This window comes from Ciona robusta, chromosome 12 (assembly GCF_009617815.1).
Source record: "Ciona robusta chromosome 12, ASM961781v2".
Taxonomy (NCBI): Eukaryota; Metazoa; Chordata; class Ascidiacea; order Phlebobranchia; family Cionidae; genus Ciona; species Ciona robusta.
The window spans coordinates 535775-550857 of record NC_143246.1 but is presented as its reverse complement, the minus strand read 5'-3'; the positions used below and the strand labels follow the sequence as shown (position 1 = coordinate 550857).

Below are 15083 nucleotides of genomic sequence, written 5' to 3'. Positions count from 1 at the left end.
AGTTTTTTTGATACAGAAAACAAATAACACTTGTTTTTTACACTTTTCAACCTTTAAATTTGTTTTCAGACTCAAGTTTTTCTATAATTTACCGAAAAACATGCATTTTCCCTATACCTACTGTGTTATTTTGGACCCAAATTGCCGATTCCTTTGTCTAAACAGACTCAATATTAAAACAACACAACGTATTATTTTGTTTTAATATAAAACGATCGACTTGATCATAAACAGTTAAGAAGTTGGCATCAACTTGCCGTATAAAATATAAACACGGCCATTCAGTACAAAAGATGAGAAAGAACATTTTGTATTTACGACCAAACTTCATGGGTGTCGCATAATGTTTGGCCTAAGTTTCTGCACATGCATAGTAGCATTGACGCTCATGCAGAAAAAGGCAACAGACAAAATTTTACACAACACTAAAGATGCTGGGAAACTCTATTTTTAATTAATATTTATCATAAATTATAGGATTTTAACATGTTTTGATTAATTGGTTAAATAATAAAACTATTCCAACATAAACGAGTGGAAATTTATAAATTGTTGACTTTGAAATGATAAAAAAAATATTCAATATGACAAGGACTGGATATTTAACTTTAATATTCATAAATTAGTAGTGACAAAAAGTCATTATAATAGAACAGTGGCTCATGTTGTTTACAAAACTATTGATGGAATATTTATCAAAACAAATCATGAAATACACAAACAGTTTTGTTGAAGATTTTCATTGTTTACAAAGCTACAACTGATGCAGCCCATCTTGGTGTCTCCATGTAGGTTTCAATCTTCCATTCATTGATTGTTGCATCATAAGCTTCAATGGATTTTGATGCATCATCATTAAAACTAACACAAGATAATTATTATTGAATTCCTCACATTATTCATCACTGTCACTGCTGCAGCAGCTTTATTATTATTATATTAATAATAATTGTTTACAGTATAATGTAGTTTCACAGTTTAAAAATTGTAGTCGCAGCCAAATTCAAGTCGTAGTGTTATAAGCGTGGCAGTAACATGGTTAAACCATAGACATCTCAATATATTGTTAAGATGTTTATGGTAAACGCATCGCCCTAGAATACTTTGACAGGTAGACTTTACGCAACTGTACATTTTTTAAGAAACCAATAAAATAACTGGGGAACATTCGATAGGCATAGTTTGATAAAGCAAATATTGAATCAGCTTCTATATAGTTTGTTACCGTTGCTACCAGGCATAACATAATACTTGAAATTGTTATGAACCTAAACTTGTTTGTTATTCAGGGAATACCCACATAGCAAGGTATATGGATATATGTTTACCAAAAACAAGGCCTGGATTTCTGAGACCAATATAACAATTAAACAACACACGCGTAAACCAAAAATATTACAAGCTATTGGAATAGCATTCTGGTCGGTTCCACCAGAAATTTAACCCAATACTGCAACAAATGTTAAAAGTCAAATACACAATACTGTACATGTAATCTATAATTACAAGCAGAAACACAGAATAGTTACCCTCCAATGACGTATATCTTCCCATTCACAACACAAGCACAAAAACCATATCGCCCGTGGTTCAAGCTGCTAACATTGGTCCAAGTGTTGGTTCGTATGTTATACCGCTCTATGCTTCTTCCACTACCACCTTAATAAACATTGTATAAAGTATAGAGTGATGTTTATAAAGAAATTAAAGTGTTTTAATCATAATTAGTGTATAAATAAATGATGTTTATTTATCCTCATGTGGCGGCATAATTACAGTTCTTATAACTCGGATGTTCTGTTTTATATAACGCATGTCCACATATGGAACTCAATGGTTTATATTAGCTTTTAAAATTATCTCTATGAATGGTAATTCGGTCAAAATCACACGCCCACAATGGTGGCAGTGCTTTTGGTCAGCAAGATACCTGGTCTGGTTTCATATGTTCTGGTTAAATGAATTAAACAAACACATTGTGTTATTAATAGCATCCAAATGTAAAAATAGCTACAATAGGCCCAAAAATAAAAAGTACTGCTAAAATAAAGTAGTTAAAGTAAACATTATCGATGAATTAATTTATGTCGTTTAAATGTTGATGTTTTAGTTTCATTTTAATATTTGTGATAAACAATCGCAGTATATGTGTGTTAAGTTGTGCAGGGAAAATAAAGCTGTGGCTGTGGAACTTTTTAAACCAGAAAAACAATGTTAATCTGTACAAATAGCATAAGTGTGAATCAAGTGGAATGTTTGTTACTGCATAGTGGCGGTAGATATGTCAATTACATGCATCTTATTAGCAGTTGACATGTCTATTATATATTACTGTATGTCTGTATTGAGTGGCGCAGCCAGAAAACAAATTAAGTAAGGAAACATTATAATTCATCAATTTTAATGTATCCTAAGTTCCTAACATATTAACAACTTTTCAAAGCACAAGAATATAGCATCTCCTAATCAATGGCAATTTTAAATTGAATATTTTTTTAAACATAAATATTTTCAACAAGAGATTACAGATCTAATGTGTGAGCACGGTATAAACTAATTAGCATAGTATTAATTAACCCTATCACTACAATGGTCGACTGAGATCGATCAAAAACAAATCAAAAGTAACAAACAAAGCGGGTTTCAGTCGCCATTGGTGGCTGTGGGGCAGTAAATAGAATTTTATTCGTGTATTATAACTCATTAAACTTAAGACGTACAAGGATTGAAAGTTTGGTACAGAATATGTGTAAATACACTTTGTACAACTCCTGTACCATGTGTTTATTGTAAACTTACACTAGTTAACGTTGTCGTTGCTTAAAAACGTTTGTTTTCATGAATTTGGATTAACTGTAATCACGCAGTATTATAGGTAATGTTAGAAGTTAATATTATTCATATTGTGGCGGCTGCATAATGATTTATTGCGAGCGGTAAACTAAAAGAGCGAAGAAACGAGAGACGCGTTGTTTATACCGAAGATAACGATAGGAAAAAGGCTTGCGTCTATATGCTTCGGTGCACACACGCTAATTGTGCCGTTTTAAATCTGAAAATTTAGTCTAAAAATTATAAATATATATTACGATTTTATTTCAATCAAGAGATTAAAGAATAAATGGTAGAATTGAAAATTGAGATAAGTGCGGAAAAAATTGCCCTAAAAACAACAACAACGCAAAGAACAACTGTTCGACGAAAAAGGATCTATATGACCACTACCGTGCTCAATTAGTCTTTGTTTCTGCTTTACGGAATTCTCAACAGGCAAATATATCAATATAGGGGAACATTGTTTATACTTCAATATCCGACCAGCATTTTTAGGGTTAGGGTTTGTAAGAATATTTAAACAAAATATATCTTACTGCTTGTACAAAGTTTGCGGTGGTTGGCTAAGCTATACAAAGCCAATGGTAACGTGACACAAACATTTGATAATGAGTTTATGTATAAAATAAACAACAAACCAATGGCGTAAATCTCATCATTGTAAACAACACCACATAGTCCATTTCTTCCCTCATTCATTGGTTTTAGTAATTCCCATTTCCCTTCTCTTGGATCAAAACTTTCTATTGAATTTAAATAATTTGAACTAAAAGGATCATTCTTTCCACCAAACGAGTACAAGCGACCTGTACATGAATTAGGTTTGAAAATATTAGTAAGTTTTTTATAACAATTAACGAAAATAAATTTATCTAAATTATTACATTTGCATCGTTATGCTAACTGTAATGTAACTATATAGATCATCAATGTAATAATTTCAAAACAAAAAATAACATTGAGAATCATTGTGCACATGCTACTGTTCATATTCAGCCCACTTTATCATTACATTTATATTTATTATACCAACCATTATAAGAAACAAAAGCATGTTGCCATCGTTTAGTTTTCATTGGAGCAATGATTGTCCATGTATTGACCACTGGTTCATATAATTCAACTGATGATAATATATTATAATCATCATCTATTCCTCCTGTTACACACATTTGATCTGGAATGACATAACATATTAATGCTGATTATTAAACAATAAATTTAAAATATAAAATAGTTGCACGTATGATTCGTAGTCGTTATAGTCCATTCCTCCCACCCTAACGAACCAGTTAATATTTTGGTCACAAACTTCCATGGTTTGATTTTTGGCTGAATATTAACTTTTGTCCATAATGTTATCAGCGATACAAAATGTATTAAACAAGAGTTACGTTGTTCTGCCTTAATCCTTCTAATATACTTTTATGCAGTAGATATTCTAGTTTTACACTCGTAATACTTTATTACTTTGCTTACATATTTATATTAAATTTTTTTTAGGGTTATTATTATTTAAAAATTGCTTAAATACAGACATATACGTTGGATTTAGTTTTCACCGAATGTTGAAACTATAAACAAGTGGGAAAGTTTTTCTGGTCATGAGCATCGGGAATGTTTTAACTTTGATAATAAAACTGTAAATTAGCCCACCCCAATATACTGTTAACAATGGCAGGGGTTAATAATAATCTAAACATTTTTTCTACAATCATAATCCACCAATATATTGTTAAACATAATAAGGAACCAACCGTTTAACACAGCAGATGCTGCATGCCATCGTTGTTTCTTCATAGATGCCACCTCGTTCCAATCACCATCAACTTGGTTTAAATCCAAACATTCGACAGACTTGGAACCATTACCACCAGCCGTATAAACATGGTTGTTTATCTTCACACTGGTTGAACCCCACCTTTCATACAAGGTTGACTGTGGATAAAATTCAATATTTTAAGTTCAACTCAACCCAACCCATTTAGCAAATTTAACAAATATCCATGTATTTATAATAATTCATACACCCAGATAATTTTAAGTGTTTGGGAGATACTGATCAAATATGAAAATGAAACATATAATGGGATATTAAATTTCTTTTTTTTTTTCTTTAAAATAATGTTAAATATTTTTCTAATAAAAAAATACATGTTTTTAAGTCTTTTGGAAATTCAGGTAAAACTGATAAAATTTTGTGACGAAAACATCCTCACTATGTTTGGGAAGAACAACGATCTACTACTTTTTTACACTTTGTGGTTGAGTGTTTATAACTTGAATTATTATTACTTGTTTAAATAAATCACCTTGCATATCTTGAAACTTTTCTCATTAACATCATAAATGTTAACAGAGTTTTTATCTTCTCCAATACCACCTATGATCATGCATGTTGCTTCTATTGGAAAGTAAAACAGCATTATTGAATCAACTGCTAAACCAACAATCTGGACAACAATGTCACTTAATAATTTGTAGCCCAACAACCATATCTATATTTATTTGTTTTATTATGACATCACACTAGTGTCATTTTAAAAATCGTTATCAACATGGCTGCTGGTGGCGCAGGTAGAAAATATGGAGAGAAAACAAATGCAGCTCATATTGTAAACACAATCCTCTTATGTTTAATAATTGGTTATACCACACAAAGTAATAATCCAAGTACAAGACATGCAAACGTGAAACATAATGCATGACGTTCAGTGATAAAAGAAAAATAGTTTTTCTATGAAATGTGTCCGACGGTTGTTAATAATTCAGTAACGCATTTTACATTTAATGCTTGTGACACCTTTAACATGTAACTGTTAGCGTTGCGCCACTTTTACAGAAACTGTGTTCTCCCCCCTTTAACTGCCACATTGCTTTGCAACTTTTCTACCACACTTCATACAACTTACTTGTAACCGCAGCCACTGTGTTCGGAATTTGAAATTTGAGACGAGTAATATATTCTGGACTGAGAATATCAAGATAAAGGTCTGATCTTTTCATCCATTTCTGGAATAAATAAAAAAAGAAAGAATTTGTGACAATAAATATATTTTCATTCAACAACCATGATACTACTGGTGCTAGCAACAATGTTATGTTAGTGGGCCAACAATCAACAAACCTCAGATTTTTCAACAACTTCTTCAAGGAATGCAGTTGATAGTTTCTTGACATCAATCAGTTGAAACAATCGTTCAATGAATTGTTGTCGTTGTTTAAAGTCGTGTTTGATCCAATTCAAGATAGTCCTGAAAATCGAATCTTGGCAAGAATCCTGCAAATTGTAACAATATAACGATAATGATTATCACACCATGGAATATTAATTAACCTTCAAAATCTGTTTTAGAAAGTTGTTAAATTAAAAACACTGATATTAAGATGTGAAGCTCAATATTAAAAACTGTTTCTGTAGGTTTATGAATAATTGATTCAACAATAATGTTTCAAAACTTATTGATAGAAAAAGATTTCCAACCTGTTGATTCTTTATCTCAATAAAAGTTTTAACTTCATTTAAATCCCGGAAATTCAATTCTTTGGAAACCAACTCTAAATTGTCAACGATGAATTTGTCACATTTTTCCACCAACTCCAGAAGCTGGTATCTTTGTGCAAAGGAACGGAAACTTAAACAGTTCCCAACAGCAAGTGCATCATTGAAGAAGCTAACACAATGTTTTTTTACATCTAGAAACAAATGTTTAATAAGAATTGAAAACACATTGATAAATACAGATATTACCATTAAACTGCAAGTAATCTGAAGCCTCATAAAGTTGGCAAACAGTTTTATCGCTTATATCAATCACTTGTAAGTAAATGAAAGTGAACAACAAATCCAATATTGAAGATTTTATCCCATTAACTTCAACAACTTCATGATTTCCTTCCTAAAATATGGAAAAATGAATGATTCCAATGCCACTACGGCCCAATAACCTTGTATTACCTCATGTTTAAACTTTCCTTTAAAAGTAGCACAGTGTTCAGCAAGCAAACCTTTATGAGCAAAGACTTCCCCATCTTTTAATTTGAACGTGACATCACAATTCACTCCGTTAACTCGTGATCTAAACATTGTTTTATTGAAAACGAAATTCAAATTAAACAAAAAACTTCTTACCTGTTTAAATATTTACCAACACTTCCATTATTTGTTCTGTATCTTATCACATGATTATCATGAGAATGCATCATGTGATTACCATGAGAAGGCATCACATGATTACCATGAGAAGGCATCACGTGATTATCATAAGAAGGCATCACGTTATTATCATGAGAAGGCATCACATGATTATCATGAGAAGGCATCACATGATTATCATGAGAAGGCATCACATGATTATCATGAGAAGGCATCACGTGATCATCATGAGAAGGCATCACATCTTGTGATGCTAATTGTATGATGGTACCTTGTGGTTGCATGAATGCAGCGTGTGCTGAAATATTCATGTATTGTTTCTCTTCTTGTATATCTGGAACATAATGTTAAAATATTATTCTTCAGCAAATCAACTGTCTATATAGTTCTGATAAATCCCAGTGTTAGACATAGGAGCTTCTGAGCATGCATCTCTGTGAAATATTATTGTCATTTTATCCAATATTCTTATTGAACATTATAGCTCTGTTTAATCATTATCAGCTTCATTGCATAAAAGAATCACAAGGTGAAAACAAACTTGTAAATGAATGAATATGACAAATAGAAAGTAAATGCTTGTTTTGTTTGGACAACTTGGACAATTTGCCGTTAAGAGACTTCCCGGGAATACATAGGCTCACAATGGTTGCAGCAACAAGCCTTGAACCCATAACCTCTAGGTTAGAGGCGGGCATACTGATTAACTTTGACACGGCACCAGACAAGTGTTGTTATACTTGCCACATAGACAGAAGGTTTCATCACATTCACAAACATGAAAACAAAGTAAACGATTGTCTAAATAACCTTGATTAGATGTTGATGGTATATTGGCATCATCTGGTTCTTGTAGCATACTAACATATGTTTGTTGTTGCATGTTAACTTGTGGTTGTTGTTGCATGTTAACTTGTGGTTGTTGTTGCATGTTAACTTGTGGTTGTTGTTGCATGTTAACTTGTGGTTGTTGTTGAATGTTAACTTGTGGTTGTTGTTGCATGTTAACTTGTGGTTGTTGTTGCATGTCAACTTGTGGTTGTTGTTGCATGTTAACTTGTGGTTGTTGATAGTTCATGTAGTGATTGTCTTCTTGTACCTCTGCAATGAAATATTAAGGTTAGACATGATCAGATCAGTTGGCTTGTTTATAATGTTTCTATCACAAATCATTATCATTGTTGTTTAGTGTTGATATTTACATCATACCTGCTTACGAGTTACACCGTATGTAACTTTGTAGTTGATTATATTATTTTATTTTCAGTTTTTATGTGTGGCTGACAATTTAGACAACCCATTGACTACTGGGTTGAAACAATTGCCGATAAGTGTCTTGTCCAACAATACATAGGCTCACAATGGTTGCGGCAACAAGCCTTGAACCCATAACCTCTAGGTTGGAGGCGGGCATACTAATTAACTGTGACACGGCGCCAGACAAGTGTTGTTATACTTGCCACATAGACAGAAGGTTTCATCACATTCACAAACATGAAAACAAAGTAAATGCTTGTCTGAATAACCTTGATTAGATGTTGATGGTATATTGGCATCATCTGGTTCTTGTAGCATACTAACATATGTTTGTTGTTGTTGTGTTGCAGGTTGTTTATTATGGTAGATCATGTAATGGTCATCTCTTTCTTCCACAACTGGAATACAAGACTCAAACTTAATTCCCAAAACAAAGTTTATTTAAACTTACTTTTTTAATACCTCAAGTAATAGTGTGTGAATTCAATGATGAAAATTCTGTGACATTTCAACGTTACATAAGTTCTCATGTAAACATAGGTCGTGTTATTTGTCACCAACGTTTATGTCAAGTGGCTTTTACATGGCATAAACTTTTCACACAGATATTGAGGATGGTTATTACTAAATAAGAATTCTAAATATGTGTAAGTTGGATTATTTAAACAATATTTTAGTGCCACCAATTTAAACATTCAACACATTTATAAAAATAACAATCATGCCAACAACCTACCCATGTTATCATTGTTAAGAATATTTTCCTGGGCGTTTGGAGTAAGAATATCAGGCCAGGATGATCGATTCATTTGTAAACCTGGATATCGCAAATAAAATATGATAAAAACAACTTGATATAAACTAAAGTTGCCATAACAATTCTTTGCCTCCAAACTTTGTTTTTAGTCTTATTTTTCTCTTCAATTTTAAGCTTAATTATATATTGCATGAAATAGATAATTAGCTTATGATATTGTAGGTTTCTGCCCCTTGGTTCTGATGGTGGGGTAATGTAGGTCCACCTTTGGTCTCCAGACTTCAGTTTCAGATATGAATGAATGTAACATATTTACCCTTGCGTGGCGGGCGGGGCAATGACAGTCATTACTCAGTCAGTATAACAAAAATTTTGTGTTTTATTCTCGTGACTGCTTACGATTTACCACGTATGTAACATGTGAGTGATTTTTTTATTATTTGTGACTAGCAATTACTGTTAACTATCTTAACCAAAGTTATACCTGCACACAATAGTATGTGATATAGCACTGTCAAGGTTTGAACCCATACCCACTGATCCTGCGGCAAGCATGTTAACTACTGTGCCACAGTGCCGATATAAACAACTAACCTGATGAATGTGGTTGATCTTCTAGCCCTCCAACCATCACTTGAGCAGTTTCATGTTTACGATAAAGTTCCTCAAGTTCAGAAAAATATCTGCAAGTTTTTGCCTTTTTCCCCTTTCTTTTATTTATTTCTCTCACTTTTAAATACTGTTTCTTCAGTGTTTTGAATCGAGTTCGGATTTGTTCAGCTCTAGTTTGAAATACGGGGTTGCTGTTATTTTGCCAGGCTTCTGGTTTGTTTTACACTTAATTTTTTATACAAAAGTTATTTATAATTATTACACTTGCATGTGGGTTTGGTGTTTGGTCGATTTTAAGCGAACAACTTTAAAAAGGTCACCCTCGGTTACAAAGATCAGACCATCTCTAATTAACAAAATATAAATGGTCTTGAAAAAAATCTCTATTTTAATTGAGAATTTAATTAACATGGAAGTAAGAGGAAAATTAGCAAAAACATAACCTTGATCATTCAAACTAATATTGATGGTCACCCACATAAACACTCACGTTTTATGAACACCCATTTCTTCCAATCTTTCTCTTATCTCATTATATTCTTTCGCTGTTGAAACACTTTTTCCTTCCAGCAAAGATGAAACGTTCATTTGATTCATTATTTCAAACATGCAGCATGTTTGTGGTGCTGTCCACTGCATCCTTTCACTTGACATTATGTAACTTAAGTTGCGCTAATTCTGTGTGTGAAATGTGTGTGATTAATATTAATACAAAATATCATAACTATCACTTTATCATTGTATGGCAGAACAACACAAGAGACAAACAACTGTTCTGTTATACACCATAATTCTTACACGCGTGCCTGTTTATACGTTAACAAATATTGTGTTTTGCCAGTGTTTTTTTTCAATTTTGCCCTTTATTGTTTTTTTTGTGCATTGCCTATGACTGCCAACTAGGAAACCAGTGAGTTTCTACCTTTCTTGAGATTGGTCTATACTTTGCTTACAGTTATGTAGGACTCTATCCACTGTGCTACATTGCTGATCCAATGCCACTTAAATCAATATAAATATTAAAACTTACACTTGTATATTTCAACTTGTTTATTAGGAAAAATAAATTTAACATTAAGTGTTCGTGTTACGAGTTCTGTCAGCTTATGTCAGTTATAACTCGAATAAAACAGCATTGAAAGCTCATGACTATGTTTGTTATTTCACTCTTTACATTAAACACTTTCAAACCACTGAAACTAAGAACTGTTGCGTATTAACAATATGAACTAGCATTAATTATCCATCATACAAAGAATCGAAACAAAGTTTAACAATCACCTCAAATATGAACAAGGAACAACGCCCAACAACCGAACAACTTAAGTCGTTATGGTTCCTCTTTTCGAAAATATTTGGGGAGAGAATAAGGGGAAGTACCTGGTGGTGGCAGTCTGGCGGATGATGACGCAATTTATATTACAAGAGAGTTTAGCTCTAATAAATAAGCACGTTCTATTAAAAAAGATTATTTAAAAAATGTGTAAATACAGATCATACGAAACCATATCAGATTATATGGCTCATTTAACACCCATAGCGTGCTTAGTTATTAATATTGCATTGAAGTCAATCAGTTAAGTCAGATACAAATTGAACCTCTCGCTTATGAACAACCAGTAAAGTAATAACTGGCTATTATGTCATTTTAAATCTGACCATTTATTTAAAAAATAATGAATATAAATAAATGAATATGGATAATATAAAATAATGATTATGTGATTTTGTTTTATTCAAGGTATGTGAAGATTTATTGTGCCTGAAGATTGAGTGATTGGTAAAGAATGTGTAAATACGCTTTGTAGAACTCCTGCACCTTGTAAATGTACACTAGTTATGTCGTCGCATAAAAACGTTTGTTTTCGAGAATCAGGACAAACTTTAATCACGCAGGAATTAGGTGATATTAGAAGTCTATATTATTCATCTGATATTTAAATAACGCATTATGTTGCAATTGCAATTAATGATAATACGGTATAATAGTAGTGCTTGCAATGCGTCCCCACCCTACTATACCTCAAAATGGATAAATATTTTATCAAACGAACACAAATAATGTTATAAGTTGATTTTATTTCCAAGAGCTTCTTGCGTATTTTCCACCGAAGAGATCATCTTACGACTGTCCCAAGTTTTCTAACCCAGCATCAACTGAAAAGCAACATATTCATTATGAAAGTAAGTTTATCCTCGCGCCTCGGGTCCACAACTGGTCTTATACCACCGGTATTCCCGTGCCGCTTGTTAGTTATAGACACAAACATACGTGACAAGAATACTGGTGGCTTACCCAAAGACACACACGCATTCACCGCCACGAACTCTGTTTATATACTGACTTTGGTAGTGATCATGGCAATCCTTAGTCTCAATACTTTCTCTATAAATTCTAAACAACTTTGTTTCACCGAGAACAACAAAATACAGAAACAAACTTTATTTTAATGCGAGAATTATTATAGCAGTGCAAATTAAACCGCAATCGCTAACGGTCTCCATGAAGTAATTGCCTTCTGAAAAAATTAAAACAGGATTAAAATACCTTCATAATTTATGTGGCTGGCGTTGGTGGAAAGCCACTACGGCACGACAAGCCCCCAGCCAATGGTAGTGGGTTTCTACTTAGGTGAGAAACCCTTGCAGGATGTTACTGTCCACGCAGGTTAAAGTACCCCCATAGACAAAAATAATACAACGAGTGCACATACACATGTGCACGACACACAACGACAAAAAGACAAAAAGAATACAACGAGGTGCAAATACAAAGAGTGCAACAAACACAACAGCTCAATCATCACCAAAAAATTGGACGGATGTAAAAAGTTAATTAACGCGGACATAATCATTGAAACATTTTCAAAGAAAATATGGTTCAAATCCTGAAGGATAATCAGCTGCAGTGTACAAATCATTAAATGTCCGACCACAAGGAGTCGAAGCCAATAACAGCTCCGCACCTCCCAAACAAAAAAGGTAAGTCGCCATGTTGGTACCGCGATACTCGCGTCGTATCTTCACACAATATAATATCGTCCGGATGTTAAGCACCGCTTCGACCGTCATGAAACTGCGCCAGGTTGTTGCGAACCGCATTAATAGTGACCTAAATAACCGAGCGTAGCATCACTGGCGGCGACGTCTACGCAACAACCCAACTGTAACATAACTCAGTCTAGAACTGTGACATAACCGCACCGAACGCTGGACTTTAATGACCCATCGACGTAGCGTAATTGTAACGTGGCCAGCGTTACAATTAGGCATGTGCAAACAAAAAAATTAGACAGGTTTAATTAAGGATTGAAAAATGAGAGACATAAAAATATAAAAGTTTAACTGCGTGTATATTATAATGCGCGTGGATATTACTCAAGTATTTGTGTACCAACATGCCGTTCTTATCAAGTGATTAGGACAATGCGGAATCACTAAAGGGTTCGACCTTTGCAGACGAAACACACAATGACGTGTACAACAGCAACATCCGATCCAGCAAGATGTTCGCCATAGTTTCATTGCATATATTTCAGTGACATGCAAAATGCACTACAGTAGTGACTGACAAAAAGGCTGGCAACATTAGGTCCAGCTAAAATGGGAGACAAACACAAATCCGGCAACACTGTAAGAGTGCTCCAGCAACCACACCCCAACAACACACAACTCCTAAGCCTAAGCAAAACCTCAAACCGGCATCCTTATCGTCGTCTTCATCTTTGCTCTTCGTCTGCAAAACAAACGTATATTAGGTTTTTGGGGTAAGATGGTTCATGTTTGTATTATCGTCCCATTTGGTAGTAAACAAAGAATATTTACAGAAATATATATCCGTACACCCGGGACTCAGTGTTGTTAATTGTTGAACACACGATTAATAAGTAAGGGATATTATGTGCTGAGCGGTATCTACCCAACCCTACAGTAATATAATTACAAACGTCATATTTTATTGTCATCGAGTCATTTCATATAATGATGTTCTTGGTTTCAACGTTCCAACAAACATGAATTACTTTGAGAACTATGTTTGGCAAATAAATACTTTTTCATAGAAATAGTAAACATTACACACTACCTTGTGCTTTCCTTCTGCAGCATATACGCTGACTTTTCTAAAACAATAAAATCGTTAAATTTTGGGTTATGTTGTGACGTCACAATTACCTTCATTCCAGATTCGCGCCCTGTCCTCTTGATCCTCTGTGACGTCACATACCATGTTCTAAAATATTGAAAATCTTGAGTGTTGTTTCAAAAAATAAATACTGCGACAAAACCAAACAACTTACGAAGTGCGTTCTTCTGTTGCGTCAACACCACTTCGTGACGTCACATATCTTGATGTCATCTAGAAAGTAACTGGTGTACGTAACAATGCCTATTGTGATTCATACTTTACCGAAATCTTTGATCTTCTTGCTTCATGCTAACAGCACGAATATAATTAGAATAAAATAAATATGAATATAAAAGTAATGTGCCTTGCGACGACGCAAAGCGCGCATGGGGCCCCATGAAAAATGTCGCAAAAAACAATCGCATAGAAAAAAACGCACCGTGACGTCACAACGTGTGGTGTGGGCGTAAACCTGGATATGACGTAATAATGGCGAGCGAGAGCGATAGTCGAAGCGGTTATGACGCGATGCCATACAGATGTATTGTGACGTAACGCAGCAATCTGTAAACCGATGTTACGTCGCGAGTGACGTATACTATGACGTAATAAAGAACCGTAGCGAAATTCCTGAAATAAGTTCGTTAAATATTAAAATAGATAACTGATAAAATAAGAATAGTTTAAATCGCAAGGCACATTATTTGAATTATCATAGGTTTAAACATACATCTGTAATATATAGTCATACATGGTCATATAGTGTAAGCACATTAAAATACTGGTTAATTAAAAAGGAACAATAAATAATTAAATAACAACATAGTTTCTATTTAACTAAAACTAAACAGTAGCAATATTACTTAACTTTAACTCTTGTAGATGAAACAAATATAATCCTGCACTGAGTTCATCCAAAGAGTGCTTGTTGCTTTGTCGTTGCTTCATCTAAACTGCCTTGTACAGTTGCAACGTGTTGTAAGGACGACGCTTTACATGCCTCGGGAATCAACGAAAAGCGGGAAACGTCGTCTAATCAAAATGATTGGCGCGGTGGATTCAAATTCCACAGTTTTCTCGGATGTGCACCCTGTGTGTGCTTTAGAACTATATGAATAAAGATACTGATTTACTTTTGTTAAAAAAACTTACGGCAGACGTAAAATGCCACTACAGTAAATATTGCATAACAAGTTATTTTTGTACACATACCGAAATAGACCAAAGCAGTAAGAATTATGATTCAGTGTCATTCGTGTTATACATAGTTCATTGAAGCTTCCGCAATGTAAAGTAAACTGTATGGTAGGGTGTGGAAAGATGCGACACCTTTTTATTAT

General features: G+C 33.7%; 1 protein-coding gene and 1 long non-coding RNA gene across 3 annotated transcripts; both read right to left on the bottom strand.

Annotated features, from left to right (window-relative positions):
• Positions 1 to 189: 189 nt before the first annotated feature.
• Positions 190 to 10928, bottom strand: LOC149726068 (uncharacterized). 2 transcript variants are annotated; one of them, XM_089889516.1, is made up of 18 exons: positions 10899 to 10923; positions 10108 to 10295; positions 9600 to 9787; positions 8985 to 9065; positions 8518 to 8646; positions 7802 to 8092; positions 6968 to 7325; positions 6794 to 6914; positions 6587 to 6734; positions 6320 to 6531; positions 5963 to 6115; positions 5748 to 5847; positions 5148 to 5239; positions 4593 to 4773; positions 3869 to 4012; positions 3474 to 3641; positions 1530 to 1659; positions 190 to 861 (listed from the first exon to the last, which is right to left on the bottom strand). In XM_089889516.1, the coding sequence occupies exons 2-18, from the start codon at positions 10269 to 10271 to the stop codon at positions 747 to 749; spliced, it is 2775 nt and encodes a 924-aa protein (XP_089745642.1). In that variant the 5' UTR covers positions 10272 to 10295; positions 10899 to 10923; the 3' UTR covers positions 190 to 746. The 2 variants fall into 2 exon arrangements, with proteins under 2 accessions (XP_089745642.1, XP_089745643.1); XM_089889517.1 differs by lacking the exon at positions 7802 to 8092 and having other exon boundaries at positions 10899 to 10928.
• Positions 10929 to 12045: 1117 nt separating this feature from the next.
• LOC149726067 (uncharacterized) lies at positions 12046 to 14521 on the bottom strand. Its single transcript, XR_016386233.1, has 4 exons — positions 13916 to 14521; positions 13791 to 13848; positions 13702 to 13738; positions 12046 to 13353 (listed from the first exon to the last, which is right to left on the bottom strand). It is a non-coding gene; the product is annotated as an uncharacterized LOC149726067 (long non-coding RNA).
• Between the last annotated feature and the right edge of the window lie 562 nt (positions 14522 to 15083).

Excerpts from the sequence above, each read along its gene's own strand:
- LOC149726068 (XM_089889516.1), bottom strand. The coding sequence starts at position 10,271 with ATGTCAAGTGAAAGGATGCAGTGGACAGCACCACAAACATGCTGCATG. Across the intron at positions 6,116-6,319 it reads TTGAGATAAAGAATCAACAG|GATTCTTGCCAAGATTCGAT; the intron begins GTTGGAAATCTT and ends TACAATTTGCAG. Across the intron at positions 5,848-5,962 it reads AAGTTGTTGAAAAATCTGAG|AAATGGATGAAAAGATCAGA; the intron begins GTTTGTTGATTG and ends TATTTATTCCAG.